The 26,499-nt window shown below is 37.8% G+C and overlaps 3 protein-coding genes across 3 annotated transcripts; 1 reads left to right on the top strand and 2 right to left on the bottom strand.

The window, feature by feature from the left end:
• wdtc1 (WD and tetratricopeptide repeats 1) lies at positions 1-13,680 on the bottom strand. The gene is made up of 16 exons (XM_039660842.2): positions 13,459-13,680; positions 12,101-12,251; positions 11,775-11,858; positions 10,630-10,676; positions 10,440-10,551; positions 10,164-10,351; positions 7,277-7,459; positions 6,467-6,561; positions 6,272-6,387; positions 6,104-6,179; positions 5,292-5,376; positions 4,474-4,647; positions 3,491-3,729; positions 3,229-3,397; positions 1,786-1,978; positions 1-1,230 (listed from the first exon to the last, which is right to left on the bottom strand). Exons 2-16 carry the CDS (start codon positions 12,164-12,166, stop codon positions 1,033-1,035), a joined length of 2,025 nt encoding a protein of 674 aa, XP_039516776.1. The 5' UTR covers positions 12,167-12,251; positions 13,459-13,680; the 3' UTR covers positions 1-1,032.
• Positions 13,681-14,453: 773 nt separating this feature from the next.
• cndp1 (carnosine dipeptidase 1) lies at positions 14,454-22,310 on the bottom strand. The gene is made up of 12 exons (XM_039660824.2): positions 22,184-22,310; positions 21,983-22,090; positions 20,303-20,446; positions 19,995-20,157; positions 19,359-19,447; positions 19,059-19,256; positions 17,964-18,048; positions 17,709-17,869; positions 17,052-17,216; positions 16,829-16,970; positions 14,798-14,945; positions 14,454-14,720 (listed from the first exon to the last, which is right to left on the bottom strand). Exons 1-12 carry the CDS (start codon positions 22,184-22,186, stop codon positions 14,648-14,650), a joined length of 1,479 nt encoding a protein of 492 aa, XP_039516758.2. The 5' UTR covers positions 22,187-22,310; the 3' UTR covers positions 14,454-14,647.
• Positions 14,825-16,192, top strand: LOC148977061 (uncharacterized). Its single transcript, XM_089118016.1, has 2 exons — positions 14,825-14,958; positions 15,178-16,192. The coding sequence occupies exons 1-2, from the start codon at positions 14,897-14,899 to the stop codon at positions 16,037-16,039; spliced, it is 924 nt and encodes a 307-aa protein (XP_088974142.1). The 5' UTR covers positions 14,825-14,896; the 3' UTR covers positions 16,040-16,192.
• Positions 22,311-26,499: the final 4,189 nt, after the last annotated feature.

Here is a 26,499-nt window from a genome sequence, read left to right as displayed (position 1 = left end):
TATCTGTAAATAAATTTATTTTATTAGAGACATGACTGGAGTAGCTGTGCAGCGTGCTTGTCTGCCGCTTCTAGTGTCGACGGCTCCACCGACTGATCTAGTTCGTCTCCGTCGCATTTTTACCGTGTTTTAAAAAGCCATAGCACAGCTGATGATCAAAAAAGTATGTGTAAGTCAAATAATATGTTTTCCTTTTTGGAAAAACTCCACCAAGGATCATGACCGTAACAACAGAAATGTTATTTATTTTTTTACATTTTGCACTAAACTGTACTAAAATCCCAAAAGAAAATGAACACAGTGAAACGAACAAACACGTATCCCAAAATAGACCCAATTGTTTCAAATCTCTTCTTCTCATAGCAAGTTATAATCTTTGTGATAAGTCTCTTATTCTTGGTTTATCATCTCTTTTCAGGTTCATCAATCAAGACGAAAGGGCAACAGTCAGACGTCCTGCTTGTGCCGATGAAGAAAAAGGTAAAAAAAAACAAAAAACAAATCCTTCCAAAAAATATCTGACAATAAGCATTATCATGAACAACAAACATTTTCAGTCCCGGTGAACCACGACTCGATGAACATTCACAATGCAGGTCTGGGCCGAACATAAACACCATTTATTATTCCAAAAGAAAGTGCTGCAGACCTATAAACATATAATAACACTCATTTTACAGCCCTCTGGTGCTCATAAAGATGATTAAGTTCATTTGGGAAAACAAAACAAAATGAGAACAGTGTCCAATAGCAAGCCCCACATACTGTATGAAAGACTCAAGCGCTTTGAGACTTTGGAAACAAGCTTGACGGTGTGCGAACACTCTTCTAGCGCGCGATTTTGCAGACATTAATCTGCAAGTGCTTTTGACTTCACTTGGATTGTGCGATTGTGTTCCCCACTTCTCCAAACGTCTGCATAGTGCGGAGCGGCAAACATTCATTCACTCGGCATCATGTTGAAGAACTGAAATTTGCAAAGGAAATATCTAAGGTGCTTTGCCGCCTTCTCAAGCGTGGGACGGGTGCGTTCTAGCTAGAGCGGCACTGAACCTGGCCCTCTGAGCTGTCGTCCTCGTCCGAGCCCTCGGCTCCTCTGCTGCTCAGGCCTGTGATGCGGTAGCCCATGTTCAACAGCATCACCTCCAGCGGATCCGCGTTCATGCGCCGTTGGTTGGCTTGGGCCGCGCTCTCCATGTCCTCCACCACCCGACAGTTCTCGTTCTCCGACTGACGGTCGGCCACGCAGGATAGACAGAAGAGAAAAGTTACTTTTGGTGCAAACAGTCTGATGTACTTTATCATTCTTTGTAGGGGTGTACACGAATATTTGAATTTATTTAAATTATATTTCATTTATTTTAATCAATTTATTTATTTAGTAAGTTTCATCTTATTTTTATGTATTTGTTTTTACATTTTACACAGATTTTATTCTTATTTATTTAAATTAAATTTATTGTAATCAAATATATTCATTAATTATTTATTTTACTTTAAATCGTATTTATTTATTAAGTTTAATCTTATTTTTATGTATTTGTTTTTACATTTTTACACTGATTTTCTTATTATTTATTTAAATTAAATTGTATTTATTGTAATCAAATATATTCATTTATCATTTATTTTCCTTTAAATTGTATTTATTTTTAGGCTAATGCATTTTAGTTAGTTGGATCAATCATATTTTTTAAGAAAATCAATCTTAGCAATAATTAATTCATCAGTCATATTGACACACGTCACTGATGTGACAAACGTGGCATTGTTGTCGGGTCGTACCTCCGGTCTGGGGTTCCACAGCCGCACTACGGGATCGATGCCGCTGGTGGCCAGGAAGCAGTAGCTGGGGTGTGGCTGTAGGCAGTTCACTATAGACTCGTCCCCCTGTAAGATCCGCACCAGGTTCGTTGTCTCTTTGTTCCAGATGAAAAATGACCCATCATCTGAACCGCTCACAATGTACTGGCCTTTACTGTAGAGCGACAACCAAACAAGTCATGTGCTGATGTCTTATATTCAGATCCTTGTTTAGCAACAGATATGAGATGCATTATAGGGATGGACAAGATTTACATAAAAGGGGAATTAACAAAATTAACAAAAACTGTCAAAAATGACAGTGCTTTGCGTCATCTGGCAGACTTTTGCTGACATTGAAACTGGGATATCTGGGTGCAGGTAACATGGAGAAAGAGAATAAATTGTTTTAATATACTACCTACACTGTAACAATATAAACCTGGTTGAAAATTAGCTTGCTATTTAATGCATTTGGCAGATGCATTTATTATCCGAGTGACTTACGATGCATTCAATATTGCATATCAACCCTGCTGTTCCAAGTGCTGTGCTTTACTGTTTGTTACAGGTACCATTTTTTGACAAGTAAAGGCCTGTTCACACGGGCTGACGTTTAACGCCTCGTGACTAAACAAAGGGCACCAATGTGAGTGTGCACACCGACGCGGAAAACGGCACGCGTAAAAGCGTCATTTTTTTTAAAAATGCCTCGGATTCATTTTTTTTGGTTTCATGCGCCGCGTCAAAAACTATTCGACCAATGAGATCGCCGTTTTTGCTCAAGTGTTTGGAGCTTAGAGGCGCTCAAACACAAAACAGTCTTGCAGAGCACACATAAGTAACGGCGAAGAAGATCTACGCCAAGTAGCGTCGCCGTCTACAATGCCAGGAAGAAATAAGACGAGGAAGATGCAAGGCAAGATGAATGTGGATCTGCTGGTCTCGTTGGTGTTAGAACATAAAGAATTATATAACAAACGCGACCGACTACAAAAATCTTGATAAAAGAGAACTGTTATGTAATGGTATTGCAGAGCAAATGGGCGTCATCTAATGTCAGGGAATGAATTTGCATGTTCACTCGGCTCATCGTCAGCGAAAATCGTTTGGGAGTGAACACAAAAAACGCGTTGAAAAACACTGGCGAATAACGTGTGCCAATATTCATCCCGGTGTGTACGGCCCTTTAGATTCAAAATGTGTAAGAAAAATGTGTAGAAAAATTATGGTAAAAAATCTAGTTTAAATAATCAAGGTGTGCTACTGTTTAAGTTTAAATGAGAAATGCCATTAAAACATCTTTAAACCATGAAATTAATCTATTGAAACATTCTTAAGGATTAAAATGATCACAAAATTATTAATGTATTAAATACATCACCCAGCCCTAATTCGGGGGGAATAAGGCGTCAGTAAACTGACCTTCCAAAGAAGTTTGCTTCCTTAATGTCAGTGGTCGTGTTGCAGTGGCCACAATAGCGATGCTTGTAGTCGAAGCTTCGCTCTCTGAGAACGATCTCATCCTCCGGGATGGACTCTTTCCTGCTGAAATTATGAAAGCGGATGGAGCTGTTCCCCTTTTTGTCGTCAGCTAGATCAGACGCATAAAAAATATCCAGAATCCTTATTAAGATGCATCCACAAACAAAATACAATATCCAAGACAGACGAGACAAGAACCTACAGGAAGAGTCTGTTTTTGAGAAGAGGGCAGCCTTGATGTCTTTGTCGAGTGCGTCACAAGCGCTGCTGTGCGCCTGGTCTGGAAACTTGCCCTTGAAGTCATCTAGACACTCCAGGGCCTCGGCGATGTACTTGAGCTCAAAGAGGCAGCGCGCTAAGCGGAAGTGCGCCTTCAGGTGGCCTGGGTTCAGGGACAAGGCCTTAAGACAGTCTCGCAGCGCGTCATAGTGGTCACCGTCCCTGTCAGAGACGAGAGCAAAGCCACATGATACTCTTTACATTAAAACAAGAATTAAAACACTGATTATTAAAGCAAGACACTATAAAGCAAAACCGTTGTTTTTTCATGCACTGGCCTATTTTGCTGCCATAAAGCCTTCTTTCAGGCTACATTTACATTTATTAATTTAGCTGATGCTTTTTTATCCAAAGCGACTTACAACTGCTATGTCAGAGGTCGCGCGCCTCTGGAGCAACTAGGGGTTAAGTGTCTTGCTCAGAGACACATTGGTGTCTCACAGTGGGTCGCTCACACCAAAGGCATGTGTCTTATCCACTACGCCATCACCCCGGTGGATTAGTGGAAAGACATCGGCCAAAATACACTTAAGTGTTTATTTTACTGGACTATTTATTTGCATGTGTAGATTTCAGAGTCAGAAATATCCATTCTGTTCTGGAAAGGTGCACATTTAATTAGATAATTTATATATTTGAACATCGAATTTCTGAAAACTTGTAATACAATTGTCATAATGTACTTTTTTAAGTATTAATCAACTGGGGAAAGAATGGTAATATTGATGAGTTAAAATCACCTCATTCACCCTTAAACCACAAATACTGTGGATGTAATTAAACGTATATAAACTTGGCACTTCTTCAACCTGAGATGTGCTGTTTCCAAAGTCAAAATAATCACAATGTGATGTTTTATTTAACGAAATCATGCAGCACTTCTTGCATCAAAAGCATGTATCATACCATTTTCGTTTCATATATGCAGCAGCACGGTTTCCGTACAGCATAGCATTTTGACTGGCTTCATGGAGGCCTAGACTGTAGAGCTGAATGGCTTGGGTCCACTGCTGCTGCGCGAACGCTTCATTAGCCTGTTGCTTGATTCTCTCCAGATAAGGAGGAAGATCACTGGAGCCACTGATGCAGACATGAATACAGACAGCAACAGTTACTGCAACTCAAACTAGTCTGTGACAAATGAATGGGAAATAATATAAACAGGACAGCGACAGAATCAATAGCCATGTTTCCAACCACCTATTTTTATGCAAATTTTGGGATATTGCATAAACAAAAAGTGCATAAAATCCAAAAATGTATCATAAAAAACATAATAATATTTTTTTTTATCCGATAAGACGTGCATAAACTACGATGGAAACACATTTACCAAATAAATGTCCTCAGTGCACAACAGAAACTCACATGATGTTAATGTGATTGGATAACTGGACTAACCAGTGGACCAATAGCTTTCCAAATCATCTCAAAAGTTGGTTTGGTGATTCTGAAAAGTCGGTCATCAAAATGATCTGGTTTAATTTCCTCACAGAACTTTCCCAAACACCAGACATCCGAATGCAAGATAACATGACAGTATAAGAATTTATTGAAGCGCAAGTAATCTTTGATGTCGGTAAAAAGAGACACCGTGGCATCCCTGAGTTTACAATTTCCCAGGAACAATCTAGTCTCAGAGGCAGTCAGACGTGGAATTCGCAACTATGGTTGGAAACATAATTAAAGATGCAGTTGGCATAACACACATGAATCAATGTTACCTGGTCAATTTAGCCAGTTTAAGGCGGCTTGCAGGAAGATGAATCCCATTGGACACACCATTGGTGGTTTTTCCATTTTGTACCTCTGCCAGAATACACCCATCATGAACAACAATAAATCAAGAGCAGATCAGTACAGCACAAGGTTACTTCTTATATATATATATATATATATATATATATATACTGTATATATATATATATTTATATATATATAATAAACCTATATATAAATTGTTACCGATCCTAACAATTGGTTTTAAGATTGTGTTGTGAGACTAGTTCTTCCTTGAGATTTTAAGATGCAAATTCAATAAATCAATTAATCTGTTTTCTCACTACAAAATGTTTACAAGTTTAAAAGATGGTTCCTTTGACTGAAAAAAGCAAATGCAGAAATATAAAGATTTTTTTTGTCCATTTTTTTGCTATATTATCAAGTCAAGCCATATTTCTGTACTTTATACAATACAAATAGTTTCAAAGCAACTTCACAGTAATAAACAGAAAATAATAGTATTAGTGTTGCAAAGTTCTTAATTATGAAATTAATTTCAGCTGTAAATAAGTTTTAAAAAGACAAGTGTCATTATTCAACTCAATTTAGTTCAAAGTTGCGCAAACCTAATAATTATTCATTATGATCCTAAATGCAATAAGACTGACTAATATATTTATAATTATTAAATGAATACAGTAGTCAACATTTGAAGTGGATCAAAACCTTTCATCAAAGTTATACATGAATCTTAGGACAACTTTGATGAACTTTTTTGATCTACTTCAAATCCAAGACAGCATTCACAGCTTACCTGGTGATGGGTGGCACTTTTTGGGCAGCAGAAAAGTGTACGGTCTCTGTTTGAACGTCAGATCAAATAAATATACCTGCAAACAGGAAGCAGTAATGCATAACTGTGAATAAAACATCTTTAGTGCTGCACACTGGCAACAGAGAGCAATCCTCACTAGTTAATCACCTGTTCTCCACCCATGTTTACCAGCAGTTCAGTGCCGTCGGGACTGAATGTAACATAGGTTGCCACCAGAACTCGTAATCTGTTATTATAGTCAGGAAGCTTCACAGGTAAGTGACCTGCAAACAGAGATAAATATCTGTAAAAGCAGAACACAGAGTTCCATCCGGGAGCAACGCAATGATACGGACTACAAACCTGCGACATAGTATTGTCCAGCACCGTCCGGTATCGATTTCCGCTTGTCGCAAAATGTATGAACACCAGCTGAGGTACTTTGACTCATAGACTTCCTAGAAGGTAAACAAGCATGTAACATTACAGCCTAAAGAAAACATCCCTGAATTATAATCATAAGAGGAACATGAATATTTAACCAAGAATTCTATTTACGGTGTTTCATAGAATATAAATTTGTAATTGCTTTGCATTAGCGACTTATATAATGCAATTAACATCAAGAACATTTATTTTTAAAATTTCACTTAATTAAATTAGTTTTGGCTTGGTGTTTGTTATAATTTTATAAAATATAATTAGTTTTATACCTATATTTTCTATACATAATTGATAAAAAACAAAAAAATAAAAATAAAAAAAATATATTAGGTTTTATAAAAATCCCTCAAAAATGCAATTTTAATGCAACCTATTTTCTGGAAAATAGAGTAATTTGAAATAGTATTTCAAGAAATATTCCACCCAAAAATGTTGATTTTGTCATTGTTTACTCACCCTCATGTTGTTTTTGCTAAAAGGAATAATAATGCCCCGTCTCAAATCTCAAATCAAATTTGTTGCCGTACTTTTCAAATTTTCAATTCTAATAACATCCAACCTGCTGCAATAAGTCTAAACTAACAGCTTGATTGATAACAGATGCAAATAATGTCTGTCTGTTCCTAGGATAATTTTTGGAGCTAAACAATATTATTTTTGTAAGGACATTCTGCCTCACATCTCAGTTTGTTTTCTAATTATTCTTTTAATAATACAAATAAAAATCACCTGTGATTGTGGATCATTCTGATGTCATAGAGCCGGACGAAAGGCCCGTTAGCTCCCACGGCCATGTAGTTGTTGTCACGAGGGTTGATTGCCAGACATTTGGCTTCCACGAGCTTTCCGCAATACTCCGTCAGATCGATTAACACCTCGGAGCGTTTACTGCTCTCTCGCAGATCATACTGCCTGGAGAGAAGGGAAATAAAATGGTTAACAGACTTGAAAATGTAAAGCGAGTATTGTTTGTCTATACATGGCAGATTGGAAAAGGAAAGAAAATATTTACATTTCAGTGTCGGATTAACTTTTTTTTCCCTTTTGTAACAATCGTTTACAACAAGTGTACGGGTCCATCCACACAGAATTAGTTTTTGCATTCCACTGCGCTACTTTCCATTGTTTTACACTGTGCTACTTGTCCATTTTCCACTGCGCTACTTTCCATTGTTTTACACTGTGCTACTTGTCCATTTTCCACTGCGCTACTTTCCATTGTTTTCTGCTGCGCTACTTGTCCATTTTCCACTGCGCTACTTTCCATTGTTTTCTGCTGCGCTACTTGTCCATTTTCCACTGCGCTACTTTTCCAATTTCCACTGCGCTACTTTCCATTGTTTTCCACTGCGCTACTTTCCATTGTTTTCCACTGCGCTACTTGTCCAATTTCCACTGCGCTACTTTCCATTGTTTTCCACTGCGCTACTTTCCATTGTTTTCCACTGCGCTACTTGTCCAATTTCCACTGCGCTACTTTCCATTGTTTTCTGCTGCGCTACTTGTCCATTTTCCACTGCGCTACTTTTCCAATTTCCACTGTGCTACTTTCCATTGTTTTCCACTGCGCTACTTGTCCATTTTCCACTGCGCTACTTTTCCAATTTCCACTGCGCTACTTTCCATTGTTTTCCACTGCGCTACTTGTCCATTTTCCACTGCGCTACTTTTCCAATTTCCACTGTGCTACTTTCCATTGTTTTCCAATGCACTACTTGTCCATTTTCCACTGTGCTACTTTTCCATTTTTCACTGCGATACTTTCCGATACTTTCCATTGTTTTCCACTGCGATAGTTTTCCATTTTTCACTGCGCTACTTTTCCATTGTTTTCCACTGCAATACTTTTCCATTGTTTTCCATTGCGATACTTTTCCATTGTTTTCCACTGTGATACTTTCCATTGTTTTCCACTGCAATACTTTTCCATTTTTCACTGCGCTACTTTTCCATTGTTTTCCACTGTGCTACTTTTCCATTTTTCACTGCGCGATTTTTCCATTGTTTTCCACTGCGTTACTTTCCATTGTTTTCCACTGCGATAGTTTCCATTGTTTTCCACTGCGATACTTTCCATTGTTTTCCACTGCGATACTTTTCCATTGTTTTCCACTGCGATACTTTCCATTGTTTTCCACTGCAATACTTTTCCATTTTTCACTGCGCTACTTTTCCATTGTTTTCCACTGCGATACTTTTCCATTTTTCACTGCGCTATTTTTCCATTGTTTTCCACTGCGATACTTTTCCATTGTTTTCCACTGCGATACTTTTCCATTTTTTGTAGAGGATTCCATTGTAGAGGAATTACATAATGCACTATAAGCGGAGTTAAAACGTATTCCTTAGAAATGTCCTGCTCAAGTCACCCTACACGATTCACAATTTACCTTTTTTTGACCGTGAAATGACACTATTGTGACCACACTTTCAGACACTTTTTAAAAAATAAAAAATAAAAAACCTGACAAGCTTATATTTTCCTACTGTTCATGTGTCCTCTACATGCAGAGTATTAAAGACAGCGAGGCAGTCAGCTTTGGCATTAGCCAGAGACCTGCTGTGTTCTTTCATACCCAAACATCATTCAGTGCCAGGGCATTTGCATGCTTCCTGATGGGAGATAATACCCTGCAGCCAACACAACATCTGGAGATGCAGTTTTCAAGGGCATGTAAGCTGGCTCCCATGAGCCTATTTAACTTCAAGGAGAACATATATGATTAAACTTCAGCTGGAGGCTTGTGCCCATGCCCTCGAGATTTAACACGGCTAACAGCACGTCAGCCCCAGTGTTGACAACTCTCGCAATATATTATTTATTATCAATAAATGAGCCTGCAACATATTAAACTGAAACCTCTCGGAGTTTGAAAACCCAAAACGGGAGTACAAAAAACATCACATTGCAAAAAACATCAAATTGGGAGGAGGGGATGGGATTTGTGACGGCGAATTACGCTACAGCACTTTCATTACTGCACTGATCGGCTATTAGCTGTGAGCAGGAGCGTCAATCAATGTATTGGAAAAAACAGCTACCATAAATGTAAAGAAACAAAGTTGCTTGTCATATTTTCCTAACAAGCAACCATATTTGTTCAAATAAGCCCCAGAAACCGTGATTATTTTTTTTTTGCAAAAAAATCTTGTTTTTTCCAAAATGTTCTTTCCACTGTGCAGCATCAGGGTTATTATTGTTAACTTAATAACCCCGATTGTTAACCATCAAAAAACATTTCCATTACTTGAAATAAAATAAACATGACTGATATAAAATAAAAACAAAAAAACTTTATTTCAGTTAGTTGCTATGGCAAAAATAGCTCAATTTACTAAAATTAAAAGAATAATAATAATCCATAAACATATCTAAAAACACTAACAAAAGAGAAAAACAAACAAAATTACTAAAAATGTAACTAAAATGAATATAAAATATTATATATTATACAGTTATTTAATCACATATAGCCTTTAATTTGATAATTACACTGAGCGTTGTCCTGATTATCCTGATTATCATTAAGCCCATTTATTTATTTTCATTTTTATTCAATGAAATTATTTGCTTTTATCAATTCACGTCTGAGGCAGAGACCTCAACTCGCCCTACCTAATGATGCCGTCCTCAGCTGCGCTCCAGAAGGTGTTGGGCCACATGGGAGCCGTTGCGATCCGTTTGACGCGGTTAGTGTGGTCTGAGAACATGTGAATGGTCTCCTTCGCCGTCAAGTCGTGCACGTGCACCTTAGTATCGGCGGCTCCTGTGATCAAGATTCGATCATCGGAGTGAGGGAGGAACTGCAAACACACACGTTCATTAAGAATACACATTTTGGCCTATTACAAGACCCTGTGTGAAAAAGCAGAAACTTGACGTGGGCTTCACCTTGACTGAGAAGATGTTAGCTGCATGTCCTGTGTGCATAGAGTTGATCTTCTTGTGCCGGAAGGGATCCCAGATGATGGCATGCTGATCATCTGAACCTGAGGCCAGGAGACTAGAAAGGAACAAGCCGAATGAGTTTATGAAGAGACACTGTGAAATGCAGCAAACTGGGTTGTACAACAGAACCTACTCTCCTTTCTCATTCCACTCCAGACAGTTGACACAACCGGTGTGACCCTGAAAACAGAGACAATAACTCAGCGCTAAAATATATTAGCAGTCCTAATATATACAACATGGCTTATGTGTTAGCGCAGCATTACTCATTTCACACATGAAGAGGTGTTATTGAATCTTAAAGGGATAGTTCACCCAAAACTGAAAATGCTGCCAGTAATTACTCACCCTCTTGTTGTTCCAACCCCATAAGACTTTCGTTCATCTTCAGAACACAAATTATGATATTTTTGATTAAATCTGAGAGCTGGATCACTCCTCCATAGGCTTCTTAAGGGATTGAAACTTGCCGGCCGAGAAAAGTTACTAAAGACATCGTTAAAATAGTCAGAGTGACTACAGTGGCTCAATCTTAAGTTTATCAAGCGACGAGAATAATTTTTGTGTGCAAAAAAAAAACAAAAAAACACTTTATTCAACTAATTATTTCCTTTTCTGTTGGCCTCGAGATTTCACGTAGTGAACTTCTAGGTTGTACGTCACACGCATCACACACATGTGTGTCACCAGTGTCAGCCAACAGTGAGCTGACGTGTGACCTACAACACAGAAGCGCTGCGCCGTTAAACTACGTGAACTCTCGAGGCCCACAGAGAAGGAAATGGATAGTTGAATAAAGTCGTTATTTTTGTGTGTTTTTTGCGCTTGATAAATTCTCGTCGCTTGATAAACTTAAGATTGAGCCATTGAAGTCACTCAGACTATTTTAACGATGTCTTTAATAACTTTTCTGGACCGGCCAGTTTCAATCCCTTAGAAGCCTACGGAGGAGTGATCCAGCTCTCAGATTTCATCAAAAATATCTTAATCAGTGTCAAATTTCAAAGATGAACGAAAGTCTTACGGGTTTTGGAACAACATGAGGGTGATTTATTACTGACAGAATTTTCATTTTTGGGAGAATCAGAATGCATCAGGTTATTATCGTTAACTAAAAATAAAACCATCAAAAAACATTTTTGATACTTGAAATAAAATAAAATATTTAAAAAAAAAAATTATTTCAGAGGAAATCCTTGCCTTTTTTCACCCTTCAGGAGGGCGTTGTGTAATGTGTGTATGACGTCATGTGAAAAATCTGAATCAACAATAAATCACCTGTAGTTCGGCCTCCAGCCCCAGACGCTTTATAAACGGGTCGGTCACATGATAGTGTCTCTGGAAGTCCAGCGCTCTTTTCTCCTGCACACACGGATCCACATACATTACAAGTGTTCGAAGACATTTATCCTGCATTTCTTCATAAAACTGGGTTCAAACTGCCTCCTTCGGTGCTCCACATTAACAAAACAACATCATGGAATAACACGAAGGTGAGTGAATAATGAGGGGATTATTCTTTTTGGATGAAATATAGCTTTAAATATTTATAATTTTACTAAACTCTTCTACTTTTAAAAGATAAACTCATTCGGTATCCTCACCCTGATCTGCCTGTGCAGAAGATCACTGGTGACGTTCCGCAGGGACATGGTCTCACAGCACGTCATGGAGCGTCGACTCAGTGTGTTGCATCCAGGTGCCAAAGATCTCTGATCATCTGTGCAACTCAAGCCTCTCGGAGAGGCAGAGCTTCTGTAACGGTAAACAACACCAGAACAGCAGCTGGTCATGTCAATTTTCACGTTTTGCAGTATTGGACCTGCCTACTCAAGTAAATCGATCATTTAAAATGTCATTGTGTCGCATCTCATTTATTTTCAATACATTGGTCAAAAGTTTGGAATAATTACGATTTTTTAATGGTTTTGAAAGAAGTCTCTTAAATGCTTACCAAGGCTGCATTCATTAAATTTTTTTTTTTTTTTTTTTGAAATATTAATACAATTTGAACTGGCTGTTTGTTTTGTATTTTAATTTATAAAATGTAATTTATTCCTGTCATGCAAAGCAGAATTTTCAGCATCATTAGTCCAGTCTTCCGTGTCACATGATCCTTCAGAAATCATTCTAATATGCTGATTTGCCACTCAATTATTATCAGCTCTTAGTTATTAATAATTGTTCTTCATTATAATGTATATCTTAGGCCAAACTTTTGAGTGTTAGTGTTTTACAGTTTACAAAAAAATATGAAGCACAACACCTGTTTTCAACATTAATGAAAATAATAAGAAATGTTTCTTGAGCAAAAAAAATCAGCATGTTAAAATTATTTCTGAAGGATCATGTGACAGTATTGATGCTGAAAATTCAGCTTTGTTTCACAGGAATATATTTCATTTTAGACAATAACAGTTCTTTCAAATTATAATCATATTTCACAATTATATAAAACTTAGAAATTCAAAACTCTTAACTAATACTGAATGTGTGAGATAATGCCTTTATAATTAAAAAAAAATCACAGTACGTTTCTATGTCAGATCTGCGTTAAACGTCACTTAAATAGCGCAATCCAAATCTGCATGCATTATTAAAGCATTCCACAACCTATGTTTATAGTGACATGCGTGTTGTGCTATTTAACTGTGTAGTTTATCATGACGGCCATATACCAATAACCAAAGCCATAAACAATAAATTAGTTTATAGGAAATAAACGTATTAACCTGAAATACTTTGACTGTCAGCTGATGACGCTTTCATCAAAACATAAACAACAGTCAGTAGCATTAGCCGACTAGCGACACATAAAACTAAATATTTAAAATAAATGCAAACACTTCTGGCAGTAGTGAAAATATGTTAGTGGTTATTCAATCACAGTGTGTTTACAACAAAATGCATTTAAAAATTTAAAAAAGAGCATTTAAGCCCGACATGTGCAATTTCGTCTTACCTGAGAGAGAGTCTGTCTGGCCTTATTCTGCGCAGCGCGATAAATCGATATTTACGCTTAAACCTGTACAGTGCTTCCAGTAATTAATTTCAATACTTTAATTAGACAATGAATAACACTGTCACCTAATAAATGCCTAGTTGTGATAAAGCATCGGTGAGATTTTGAAGCCACATTACTAACGAGTTCCTTGACTGAGCGCTGACAGCCCGCGTTGCCAGATCCACTGAAATGCAGCAAAACGCTTGTTTTATTTAGGGAAACGACATAATGATTGGCTACATTCGATTTTGTTATTATACTTTACTTTTATTTTTTAATTGTTTTATTAATATTTAATTTATATTAATATTAATATATAATTGTACTTGCATTTTATTTAACTTGATTGTTTTTAAAAAAGTGTTCAAATACATTATTCTGAAACCTTTCAAAACGTGTCAAACGATTACATGCTCTTCAGTTCAGATGATTTAATTCACAGCGAAGGCATTCAAGTTATGCTTTTAATAAGAATAATACTTAAATGTGGTTGGTATCTTCATTGACATACGCATAATAAACTAATACATATCTGGCAACACTACAATGTTCTCAAAGCATTTCCTGTTGGTTTTAACAGAACGTAAAATTACAGAATAAAAGTCACTAGACAAGAATGCAAATCTTCGTATTATATGAAAACATATGAATGGATTATGTGATGTATGTAGAATATGTGTAGTTCATGTATTATTTGAACGTGTGAAAAGAATTAAATGGAAAATATGAGGAAAATTGGTAACCACCTTTTCCACGGCCACTCTTCTTGGACTCAAGGTAAAAATATCTAAAACATTAAAATATTTTCTGGAAAGACAAAAGTTTTTTTCACCATAAGAAGTATATTTAAAAGTCCTGTTGACGGTGGTAATGAGCCGAATGGTATTCAATCTGCCATCATAAAATGTTTGCCTCATGAATTCATTTTGGGTATAAATCACTGCACACATACATTGCATGACATAATTTGTTTAATTTACCAGCAACATAAATCTTTGTCGACAGGAAAAATATATCAATTAAAAGAAATATATTTGTTAGTGGTAACCAACACGTGATGGTAATATTTGTATGTTACAGAGAACAACAGTAGATGAAGCACAGTGGTATCAAGCAATCTTCCCAGAAAGAGCTTCAAATAATCTGGTCAGTACTTCTGGATCTTGGACACTTCATTCAGGTAGGCAATAAACAACTTGGTTCCCTCGATGTAGTTGTATCTGAAAAATAAAAATAAAACAACAAATGTATCTGCATAAAGAAAAGAACTCCATCAGACTAAAGAACATCTAGTTACCTGCTTATCTTCTCGTTCTGTGAATGAAGGCCGTCGTCAAAACCTCCGATGGGAAGCATAATGATGCTCTTGCCTGTTACATCCTGAAATGTTCTGGCAATGGGAATCGTGCCTCCCTCACGGATCAAGTCAGGCTCTGTGCCAAAAACTACAGGAGAGAAGTACGTCGTGACGTCATTACTCCCTTGATCATTTTGTATGATTAGAAGTAGAAGTATTTATTACTGGAAGTATTTTTCCCCTTGCACTTTCTCCATAAAAAAATCAACAAGTTGCTTATAAGTGCAACAGTAATATAAAAAATCCAAAAAAAAGACAAAAGTTAAAGGAGTAGTTCACTTTAAAAAAACTTTTGCTTATAATTTACTTATAATTTAAAGGCGCATGTCCAAGGCTGTCGAACTTGGAGTACAGGGTGCCTGGACAAAGTGGGACCTGCCGAAGCGGAAGATCACGTGGTCTGAGATCTGGAGACTGGAGCCCTTTCGCATCTCCTTCTTTCTGCGCTCTGTGTACGACACCCTTCCATCACCAACAAACCTCCACAGGTGGGGAATGAGGGACGACCCACTGTGTAGGCTATGCGGAGAGAGGGGAACAATGGCGCACATACTGGCAGGATGCAAAACAGCCCTTAGCCAAGGAAGATACAGGTGGCGCCATGACAAGGTTCTCTGTGAACTGGCTGACATCCTGGAGCGGGAGAGGCAGAAAAAGCGCCAGTCCAGTGCAAGGCCAGTATCAGCCATTCAGTTCATCAGAGAAGGGGAGAAACCACCAGCCCCCAAGAGGAGGGAAAAGAGCCTCTTGCAAGTAGCACAGTCCTGGGAGATGAGGGTGGACCTGGGAAGGAAACTAGTCTTCCCCCAGGTTGTGCAGACATCACTGAGGCCGGACATGGTCTTATGGTCCGAGGAGGGTAGGAAGATAATCTTGATCGAACTGACGGTCCCTTGGGAAGACGGGTGCGAGGAGGCCTATGAGTGGAAAGCCACTAAGTATCAGGACCTCGTTGAGCAGTGCAGGGCCAAAGGGTGGCAGACCTGGCTATTCCCGGTGGAGGTCGGGTGCAGGGGCTTCCCTGCGCAGTCGGTGTGGAAGACACTCACAGCTCTGGGTATAGCAGGAAGGGAGAGAAAGGCAGCTGTCCGTAGGTTGGGTGAGGCAGCAGAAAGAGCATCTTGCTGGCTCTGGAATAGAAGGGAGGAGTTGAGCTGGGGGCCAGGAGGAGGTGGGCAGTGACTGGCCACCACTGCCGACCCGCCAACTGGAGGGTGTTGTGGTTCAGGGTCGAAACACCCGGTGAAGCTTGGATGCACTACAGTCAGTGACTGAGTAGATAGCATCTGTAAAGATGTATCCAATAGTACTCACCCCCATGTCATCCAAGATGTCCACGTCTTTCTTTCTTCAGTCAAAAAGAAATTAAGTTTTTTGATGAAAACATTCCAGGATTTTTCACCATATAATGGACTTCAATGGGAACCAAACGGTTCAAGGTCCAAATGACAGTTTCATTGCAGCTTCAAAGGGCTTTATATGAACCAGGGGCTTTGAACAAATCTTTTTTTGAGTCATTTTGTTCCAAATGACACGAAAAAAGATTCGTTCATTTTGATGAATGAGTTCGAACAGGAGAGTCACGAACGCTCGTGACAGAACAGAGCAAGGCAGTCATTTGTGCTAATAAAACTTAAAGTTTTTGATGTCTGGTGTCGTTTAAAGCCCTTTGAAGCTGCACAGAAACTTTCATTTGGACCTTGAACCGTTTGGTTCCCATTGAAGTCCATTATATGGAGAAAAATCCTGGAATGCTCAATTTCTTTTCGACTGAAGAAATAAAGACATAGACATCTCTGATGACATGGGGATGAGGAAATTACCAGCCAAAGTTTTTTTTAAGAGTGAACTACTCCTTTAAAGACTGTTAAAGAGCAGATGTGGAGACATCGAAGGATGTTTTTACACCTAGAACATCCTCTCATTCCTATCAGAATAGAAGTGAAAATTAGGGGTTGTACAGCACAGGACCTGTCTTGACCGCTGCTTTTCCGGCTTCAAATAATGGATGGGTGGGATCAGCCAGCCAAGGTTTGGCTCCAATAACCATGGTGACGTTGAGTTTATTGGGACTCTTGCGTTTAGCAAACACTGATCGTAAATATTCTGTCACCTAGGGTTCAAAAGATCTCTTTAGCTCTAAATGATAGTGTGAACAGTTGGATTTACGTCTTAAAATGAGCTCTGCTTTCACCTGTTTTTCAACCATGGGTGGATCCATTTTAGGAACCTGGCGAATGGAGAATTTAGCTATGACCTTGGCCGGGATGACAGTCTTGGAGCCAGCTGAAGAGAAAGCGCCCTCTATGCCGTGGATAGACACAGTTGGGTGACGCCATCGATGAGCAAGTAAGTCAACCTGATGGGATTAAAGAACAACAGCATGAATTTCTGAATTAAAACACTTAGAGTTTCCTATCACAAAGCTCTCGTATGACTCAAAAAACTTTGGAATTAAAGAGTAAACTGTGACATTTTTAATTTTCGGGTGAACTATGCCTTAAAGTCACCATGAAATCAAAATTGACAATTCTTTTTTTTTTTTTTGGAATATGACAGTGTTTATTATAAAGGATTTCTCAGTGCACATCATTATTATTTTTTTTATTCATGCGCCTCATAATCTTGTATCAAAATAACATCCCCTCTCTCTCTTCTCTGATGATGTGTTTACTGGCATGAGGGCGGGGCGACCTGTCACTCACACGAGATCCACCAATAGCAAGCCACAACCATCCAGTCAATTCCCAATGGACAATATCAAGCCCCGCCCTACATTTGTTCTTGTTTGAGAAGCCGTTTAATTCAGATTTACCTCACAAAAATTAAAAACGGGCATCTTTTTCCTTACCTTATTAGAATACATCAGCTTATCTATGCCGATGTCTTTCTTGTAGCTCTCCACGTCAAACTCAATGTCTTGATACATCTTCCATTCCTCATCGGAAAGATGTGCGACTGCTTCCCTAATGCCGGGAATGAGGATCTCCCCACTAGGGCTGATGAGTTTGTCTGTGTAAAAAAAAAAAAGGATAATGATAATTGATAACTGATGATTGATAATGAGCTGGTAAAATACTAAAGAGCCGAATGTGTTAGTAAGCACCTAAGATGCCGATCAGGTCTGTCATCGGCTCTATTACTGTTCCTCCATAAACTCCAGAGTGCAAATCCTTCCTGGGTCCCTCCACCTATATACCATCATTAAGAAACAAACACGTATAAGGAACATTGCTATTAATTAAAAATGAACCATTAATCAAATATACACTTCAGATCATAAATTAAACAAAGCAATGGGATACAGGCAAACTTAATATATTACAGTATGTTGAAAGCAGTGTTTGGTAAGTTACTCTAAAAAAGTAATTAATTACTAGGTAGTTATTACATCTTCTCCAGTCCAGTGTCATTAGATTACTGTGCTAATTACTCTCTCTAAAAAGTATTGCACTAATTAATTAATTCAAATAAATCATATAAAAATCAATTGTATAAATTATTCTCGAACTGACTAAAGTATAAGAGAGAAGGTTACATTAAAAACATGCATTTTAACATCAGTCATTCAATTTTGATGTTAAAACCACTATCGCTTTTATATAGAATTATAGTCTATACAATATTGAATGCAGTAACTGTAATCAAATTACAGAAAAATTAAGAGTTATCCCTTACTAATAATTAAATGACTTAATGAGTTACACCCAACACTGGTTGCATGTCAATACAGGTTAAATTATGATTTGTTTTATTGATATTTTATGATTTTTTTCTCCATGCAAAGTTTCGACACCATGCTTTTGGAATGTGCGTATAAAATTTCTATTTGTGTGTAAATTCGACCTAAATTTTTCATAGTTGTTAAAAATCCTATGCTCTTGCATTTTTTTTTTTTTTTTTGTAATGTGTGAACTATTTATGTTAAACATTTTTACCTTTCTTTTTCATAGTGCAATTTTTGGTGAATTTTTTCGTAAATTTGAAAATTATCGTAAATATGATCTGCACAATAACAATCATACTCAGATTTATTTTTTTACATTGGACAAGGCTTAAGCCACATACACATGTATAAATTATGATTTGATATTTAAAAAAAAAAAAAAATATATATATATATATATATATATATATATTAGATACTAAAACTATCTGGTGATGGCACGTGAAGAGCATCTGAATGGTTTAATCTCAGTACCTGGGCAAAGAAGTAGCAGTTGCCTCTGGTCCCGTAAGTCAGCGCGGGTCGTTTGCTGAGCCAAACACAGTCAGAGATGATGATATAATCTACATCTGAGAAGAATTTGTCTTTCTCAGCCTCAATCACATCATCTAGGCCATTAGAGCCAGTCTCTTCCATTCCCTCAATGATGAATTTAACATTGACAGGCAGCTCCTGTAGGACACAGTTTGAACTTCAAACTCTGGACAGAAAGTCAATAGCAACATGTTGCATTTGAAGAATTATAACATTTCATTTCATTTCAAGCTGTCTTACAATGCCAAGGGCCTTGTAGACCTCCACCGTGTGGATCCAGGCCAACACTGGTGCTTTGTTGTCAGATGCTCCTCTTCCATATAGATTTCCTAGGAGTAAACTATACATGTTATCTGAGTTTCTTGCAGGTCAAAAACCTTTGAAATCATCATGAAATATGATTATGAAATATGATTTTAATTTTACTATAAATAATGCATCCATGGACATTATTATTATTTTTTTCATTCATATGCCTTGTAATCTTTAATCAAAGCGACTCCACCCTCTTGCAGCAACATCTCTTCTCTGATGATGTGTTTACTGGCGCGAGGGCGGGGCAACCTGTCACTCACATGAGTTCCACCAATAGCAAACCACAACTATCCAGTCAATTCCCAATGGACAAAATCAAGCCCCGCCCTACATTTGTTCTTGTTCCATAAGCTGTTTTACTGGGATATACGTCACAATAGGGAAGAAAAGATTATCGCAATTTCCATTTCATGATTTAAAAGTAAATGTTTCATTTAAAATTATAGCAAACGTTTGGCACAGCAATGAAGCATAAGCTAAAGTGATTATTTGAGAAAGCAAGACTTTTAATAAACGTCGAAGCTAAAAACATTCAATTGAAATAACAGGTGACAGGGTTACCATTGATTTCAGTCAGCTCATAAGGCTCTGTTGCCCATCCGTCTTCTTTCTTGGCTGGCTGGATGTCCACGTGACCGTACACACAAACGGTGCGTTTGCTGGGATCACTACCAAACTGAGCTGTGACCACTTGTGGCAGGGCAATTGTGCTTCCGTTGGGTAACTGCAAAAGAGATGAACTGGAAGGCTTCATTTTGATGGTTCTGTTTCGTCCATCCAGAGAGTTACACACGTAACTCCTGTTTTTAGTATTGGATAGTCGAGCTGTCCTAAATGAAGAGCATGAGTGTGTGTATGCTTGATCTCACCGGCTGCGTTCCCACGTCGATCATTTGCACGGTTCCTCCAATGAGCCGCAGTTTTTCTGCAGTCATGTCCATCATTCTGTGCAAGTCGGGTCGCTTTGTAACATCACTGGAGTCGCTCTCCACAGCGACCCACTTTCTCAGTGTCTACAACAGACAAAAATGTTTTTACAGGTGCCATTTCTTACATGGATTATATACATATCACACATTAAAGGAGTAGTTCACTTTTAAAAAAATCTTTTGCTGATAATTTACTCACCCCCATGTCATCCAAGATGTTTACGTCTTTCTTTCTTCAGTTGAAAAAAATTTGGGTTTTTAATGAAAACATTCCAGGATTTTCTTCATATAATTGACTTCAATGGGAACCAAACGGTTCAAGGTCCAAATGAGAGTTTCAGTGCAGCTTCAAAGGGCTTTGAACGACACCAGATGATGAATAAGGGTCTTATCTAGGACCCTTTGTGTCATTGACTCAAAAAGATTTGTTCATTTTGATGAACGAGTTCGAACAGGAGAGTCACGAACGCTCATCACAGAACAGAGCAAGGCGAGCATTTGTGCTTCTAAAACTTAAACTTTTTTATTTATTTTTTAAATGAGCGATCGTTTCGCTAGATAAGACCCTTATTCATCGTCTGGTGTCGTTTAAAGGTGCACTGAAACTCTCATTTGGACCTTGAACCGTTTGGTTCCCATTGAAGTCCATTATATGGAGAAAATCCTGGATTGTTTTCATCAAAAACATTAATTTCTTTTCGACTGAAGAAAGAAAGACATGGACATCTTGGATGACATGGGAGTGAGTAAATTATCAGCAAAAGTTTTTTTAAAAGTGAACTACTCTTTTAAGTTTAACGCACATTAAGTACAAACCTTAAACAATATATATATATGTGAACATATACACACATTAAGTTTAAAACACACTCTAAAAAATGCTAGGTTGGTTCAACTCAATTTTGGGTCAATTATGGACAAACCCAGCCATTGGGTTAAATTTGTTAATTACATTTTTAACACAACGTTTGGATTTGTCTGTATTTGACCCAAAATTATGTTAAAACAAGCCAGCATTTTTACACACACACTATTGTTTACATATCATCTAACATTTCTGGAAACACTCATGTGCCAAACACTTATAGGAAGTTATGCAACTTGGTTAATTTTAATACACTCAAATTTCAACTTTCACTTTCAACTGTAAATTTTTTAATTCCATTTTTAACCCAACATTTGGGTTTGTCCATATTTGACCTAAGTTTGGGTTGAAACAACCCATTATTTTTTAGAGTGTAGCAATTCTGCATCATGTTTGCTATACATTCAAATTTAGGACCTGAATTTTAAAAAAAGAATCTCAGCAAAAATCTTTTTCTTTCATCAACATCCTTTGCAGACCACATTAAATCTTCAAAGAAAAGAGTCTTGGCAATTCTGTGTCTTCTTATCTGGAGTTTAAATAACTTCATCTGCTCAATCTGCAACAGGCTGTGTGTTGCATTCCTGAAGAGATAATATGCATCAATAAAGAGACACACAGATGCCATTCGAGCATCTACAGAGGAATGCTGTCTTTCTGAGCTTTCTTAGCTCACAGTTTGGACACAAGATCACCAGTTATCATATGCAATGTTTAAATGAACGAACAACTATAACATCCCAACCAAGAAATACCTCGATATATTCCTCTTGATGGGTGTCGACATATTCCTTCAACTCCTCAAATTGGAAGGAAGACGCTCCTGTCCACAGAAGGAAACAGACTAAACTAATGCTGTTCATCTGTGGAGAGCAAACAGAGCCATCATACTGGAAGAATATTCTTGTTCTCAGAATAAGAAATAAAACGTCTTTAAGAGAAATGAATTGACCTACCATCTCAAGAAGATTTGCTTACAAGGAGGTCCAATAGAGCTCAGCGCAGTCCAGTGCTCTGTCCAGATGAGCCTGTGTTAAATAGGTTTCATCATAGGCACCCTCCCGCCGAGATAAGGTCACTGAAGTCTCCTTTGCATGGAAAAAAACAGCTTATAGCTGCCAAAATGAATTTTCTTGCTGGCAAACACAATCCCTAAAGCAAGGCTGAGTAAACCCCTCACGCTGAGTTCAGTATGGAAGCAGATCAAGTACATTCCAAAGCTGTAACACTTATAGACAAGTGACTCTGTTGAAAGGACAAACATTAATACTTAGATAACCTGACATCTCTTTGTATGCTGGATTTACAACGTTGAGTTAACCTGGAAGATTAGTTGAAGTTGGGCCGTGAGTATTTCATTGATGCAGAGATTTGAAGTTGGAAGGCTTGTGTTTAAAATGAGATTCTCAGAACGTTCTGGAAAAGTTATGAACAAACGTTCTTCCAGTAATGTTAATAAAGTGATCTGGTTTTTAAAAAAGTTCTCCAAACGTTCGCACAGCAGTATTTATACGTTGTTCATGGCGCATTGTTTCCTGAAACGTTTTAGTGTTTACTTGTTTCAAAATGTAAATCAAAAGAAACATTCCAATAATGTTTGCAAAGTGTTCAAATGGAATGCTTTCTTAATGTTCTTTCCAAAAAATGGATGTTTAAACATTGAGATGTTTTTTACCAAAACTTAATAGGAGCATCAGCAAAATGTTCTTAGAGCATATTTTTTGTTAGCATGAATGGTTGTTATGGTGTTTTATTATATTGAAAATATTGCCAAATGCTGAAAAGCTTTCAAGGCATTCAGAGTGATTTATAGAGTTGAGACAGATCGACAGACAAACAGATTTTCTTGATAATCCTGGAAAAACCTTAAGCCTAATTAGTCAAGTAGGCTAAGTCATAGAAAACCTTCGTCAAACTAACATAATGAGCATGGTGACCATTGGAACTTGGTTTTAATAGATGGGTCATGCCTATACCAATCCTGTCCACCATTTTGATTTTCTTTCATAGAACTATTTTTTCTCGCTTCTAGGGCGTTTGTCCAATTTTCACCAAATTCGAGACAGACCATGCCGGCAAATAGTTATGGATTTTATATTGATAGACAGAACAACGAATTTGACGGCATAATGACAAACTGCATCTGAGACTGTGTCTCCAAAACAATCTCACAGCAAATTTGTACGTATTTTATGGGAGCTTATTCGTACGACCTCACTTGTTTTCGTTGGTTTGTCTCTAGACCCCAGTGATGGGTAGGTTTGGGGGCGGGGTTAGGGATGGTCCTTCCTGATAACGTTTTTTTGAAAAAAAAATTATGAATTTGCCACCTCTACAATACGTACAAATTTCCATGAGATTGGGTTGGTTTTTCAAAGATTTTACATATTGACACCAAACTTCTTGTCACAAACACTAACCAAACTAGATCAATTTGGTGTCAGCGCCACCTACTGGTCAAAAGTAATATGCAATTATGTGACATACGTAGTGATTGGCTGTGTCCAAAATTGCATACTTTCTTGATTAGGTACTTAGGCTAATTACTTCACAGCCGCTAAAAAGGTATGTTCTATATAGGCTAGTATGATGTAATCTGGACGCATGACATCTGCCATGTTGTCATTATCATTATGATCTACCAGCGTCAGTTCAGTTTTGTCGTTTCACTGCCATTCATATATCTTCTCTACGATACGTCCATCGTACGCACACTTCTGAATCACGACGGAAGTAGGCTATCAGGTCATCCGTAGGCTACCCTCCCAGACAGCAAACTGACATTAAATCAACGTGGAAACGACGTCTCTCATGACATTGAAACAACGTTGATTTTGCTCATCGAATTAACGTTGAACCAACGTCAGACGCGGCATTCTTCAAAGCTAAATGAAATCGAAAATTGGTTTGCTTTCATAACGTTGAAACAACGCGTTGATTTCAAGTTGATTTTCCGTTAGTTTTGAAAGAATGACGCGTCTGACGTTGGTTCAACGTTAATTCGATGAGCAAAACAATGTCAGATCAACGTTGTTTCGATGTCATATTTCCACGTTGATTCAATGTCAGTTTGCTATCTGGCTACTGTGAATTGGGACATGCCTTTTTGTCACATACAGTACTGTTTTTCGCCAATACTGTAATGCAGCCATTCATGTATTCATGGTCTTACATCTACTGCTATTATTAGTTTCAAACTAGTTTTTTTTTTTTTTTTGACAGATATCACATATCGAAATATTGATGTTTAAACAAATAAACAGGGATAACAAAAACAAAGGAGAGGAAGAAAAAACAAACAAATAAAAACTAAATATACATTTTAAAAAAGCTCACTATTTCTTTCTTTTCCTATAGCTATAGGTTCTTTTCCTTCGGCGGAGGCAACCGTCCTCCGCTGCGCGTCGGCCGGTTTACGCCTCGCCGTCGTCCATTAAAACCTGACAATGGACACCTCGTCGGGCATTAACCCGCTTTTATACCATGGTCTGGGTGAATACTCGATTCTGATTGGCTGCAGGGTGTCCGTTAAAAAGTGATAGAGGACACCTAGTAAAGTAGTTCTGGTGAAACTGCCTGTTTACCATTCGAAATTAATAAATAAATGCGCTGCCTACAACGGCTGTGAGTAACCATAGCAACAGGCAGTCACATGCTCTATCATCTAACGTTAGATATTATAGCCTAATACAATGAGCGACTTCGTGCTATTTCTTTTAACATTTATGGAGAATATGGCAACTTTGACGACTGGTATGCTGCTGAAGAAAGAAAAAATGTAAATAAAACGGAGAAAATTACACCGCTGCTGCTCTGCTCCATTGAACTCTATTGGTAACGACGTAACTTGCGACCATAGTTGGATAACGATGCTTTCGGGAAATGCACCCCTGAATGAGACCCTGCGGGAGTTTTACGCAGCTGTCCAGACAACCAAGGCAGGAGAAGGCTGAACGTTACAGCGTTTCAAGCCTAAGGAGCCTGAGGAAAATTACCCTCTCTTTGATCTGATTAATTTATTGCCCTCTATAACGTTAAGCGCGAATAGCTGGAGATCAGAGCTAATTGTTTTTTTTTTATTGTTGTTTGATTAATTGTTTTATGAGTAATAAAAAAAAAACTATGCCTACCTTTGTGTTTCATGAAAAAAAAAATGCATTTGTGAACCTGAAGGGATACGAACTAAGCGGACTATATATCTCCGGTTGCTAAATAAACAGTCAGGCAGGCAAGGCAAGTTATTATTTGTAAAAACTAGATTTAGCCTAATTAAAATATAAACTAATGTTTTATTTGGCAAGTGACCATGGTATAAGCGGGTTAATGCCCTCCGAGGTGTCCATTGTCAGGTTTTAATGGACTTCGGCGGAGGCAACCGTCCTCCGCTGCGCGTCGGCCGGTTTACGCCTCGCCGTCGTCCATTAAAACCTGACAATGGACACCTCGTCGGGCATTAACCCTTACATATTATAGCCTAATACAACAATGAGCGACTTCGTGCTATTTCTTTTAACATTTATGGAGAATATGGCAACTTTGACGACTGGTATGCTGCTGAAGAAAGAAAAAATGTAAATAAAACGGAGAAAATTACACCGCTGCTGCTCTGCTCCATTGAACTCTATTGGTAACGACGTAACTTGCGACCATAGTCTACAAATGACGTCACAGCTACTAAAAGTTTGATTTCAAAATGCAAACAAACTTTGATGTGGAGCTGATTTACTGTCTCAGCAGAATGATTTAAGCCATTTGAACTTTAAACACAGGGGGCCTTATTAGGCATTCAACAAGAACTTTTCTTTAATTGTGTTGACAGGTTCAACATGCAATTAATTCAGAGCATGCAGAAGATTTCCGTTCCTTTTAACTTGTGCATCCTCTGCCATTGCCAGCATAGATGAGGTAAGTGAACGCTCCAGTGTGCAAAATATACACCAGTAATAACTTGCATTTTTGCAAGCATACAGGCTGTGGTCATACCCACAAACAGCAAATCCTGCATGTGTTGCAAATGAGTCGTGGTTTGCATTTTTTTTGTGTTCTTTTGAGATTAAATATGTATAAATAGGTTAGTTCAGTATTTCTGGAATTCTGACCTCTGTAAGTTGGATTAGTCAAGAAAGAGATTAACTATACAGCAAATACTTCAACATCAAGGTCCTTAAAAAACGTATGCAAATGGCAGTTTCAGAGGAATACCACAAGATGGGGCCCTTGAAAATGTCAGATTATAATCATCTAATCCATATTTTATTACATTATGCCCTTT

The sequence above is a fragment of the Pimephales promelas genome, chromosome 12, assembly GCF_988280905.1.
Source record: "Pimephales promelas chromosome 12, fPimPro1.hap1.1, whole genome shotgun sequence".
Classification (NCBI taxonomy): domain Eukaryota; kingdom Metazoa; phylum Chordata; class Actinopteri; order Cypriniformes; family Leuciscidae; genus Pimephales; species Pimephales promelas.
Note: the sequence above shows the minus strand (reverse complement) of the source record. Positions and strands in the feature narration are given on the sequence as shown.

What these genes read in the sequence shown, in the direction of transcription:
- wdtc1 (XM_039660842.2), bottom strand. Translation starts at nt 12,166, where the DNA reads ATGACGTGCTGTGAGACCATGTCCCTGCGGAACGTCACCAGTGATCTT. An exon ending in TTCTGCACAGGCAGATCAGG is followed by an intron (nt 11,859 to 12,100) that starts GTGAGGATACCG and finishes CCGTGTGTGCAG; the next exon opens with GAGAAAAGAGCGCTGGACTT. An exon ending in TGGACAATACTATGTCGCAG is followed by an intron (nt 6,388 to 6,466) that starts GTTTGTAGTCCG and finishes CTCTGTTTGCAG; the next exon opens with GTCACTTACCTGTGAAGCTT.
- LOC148977061 (XM_089118016.1), top strand. Translation starts at nt 14,897, where the DNA reads ATGGGAATCGTGCCTCCCTCACGGATCAAGTCAGGCTCTGTGCCAAAA. An exon ending in CCAAAAACTACAGGAGAGAA is followed by an intron (nt 14,959 to 15,177) that starts GTACGTCGTGAC and finishes TATAATTTAAAG; the next exon opens with GCGCATGTCCAAGGCTGTCG.
- cndp1 (XM_039660824.2), bottom strand. An exon ending in ACTGCTACTTCTTTGCCCAG is followed by an intron (nt 18,049 to 19,058) that starts GTACTGAGATTA and finishes GATGGTATATAG; the next exon opens with GTGGAGGGACCCAGGAAGGA. An exon ending in AAAAGCAGCGGTCAAGACAG is followed by an intron (nt 14,946 to 16,828) that starts GTCCTGTGCTGT and finishes TCTCTCCTGTAG; the next exon opens with TTTTTGGCACAGAGCCTGAC.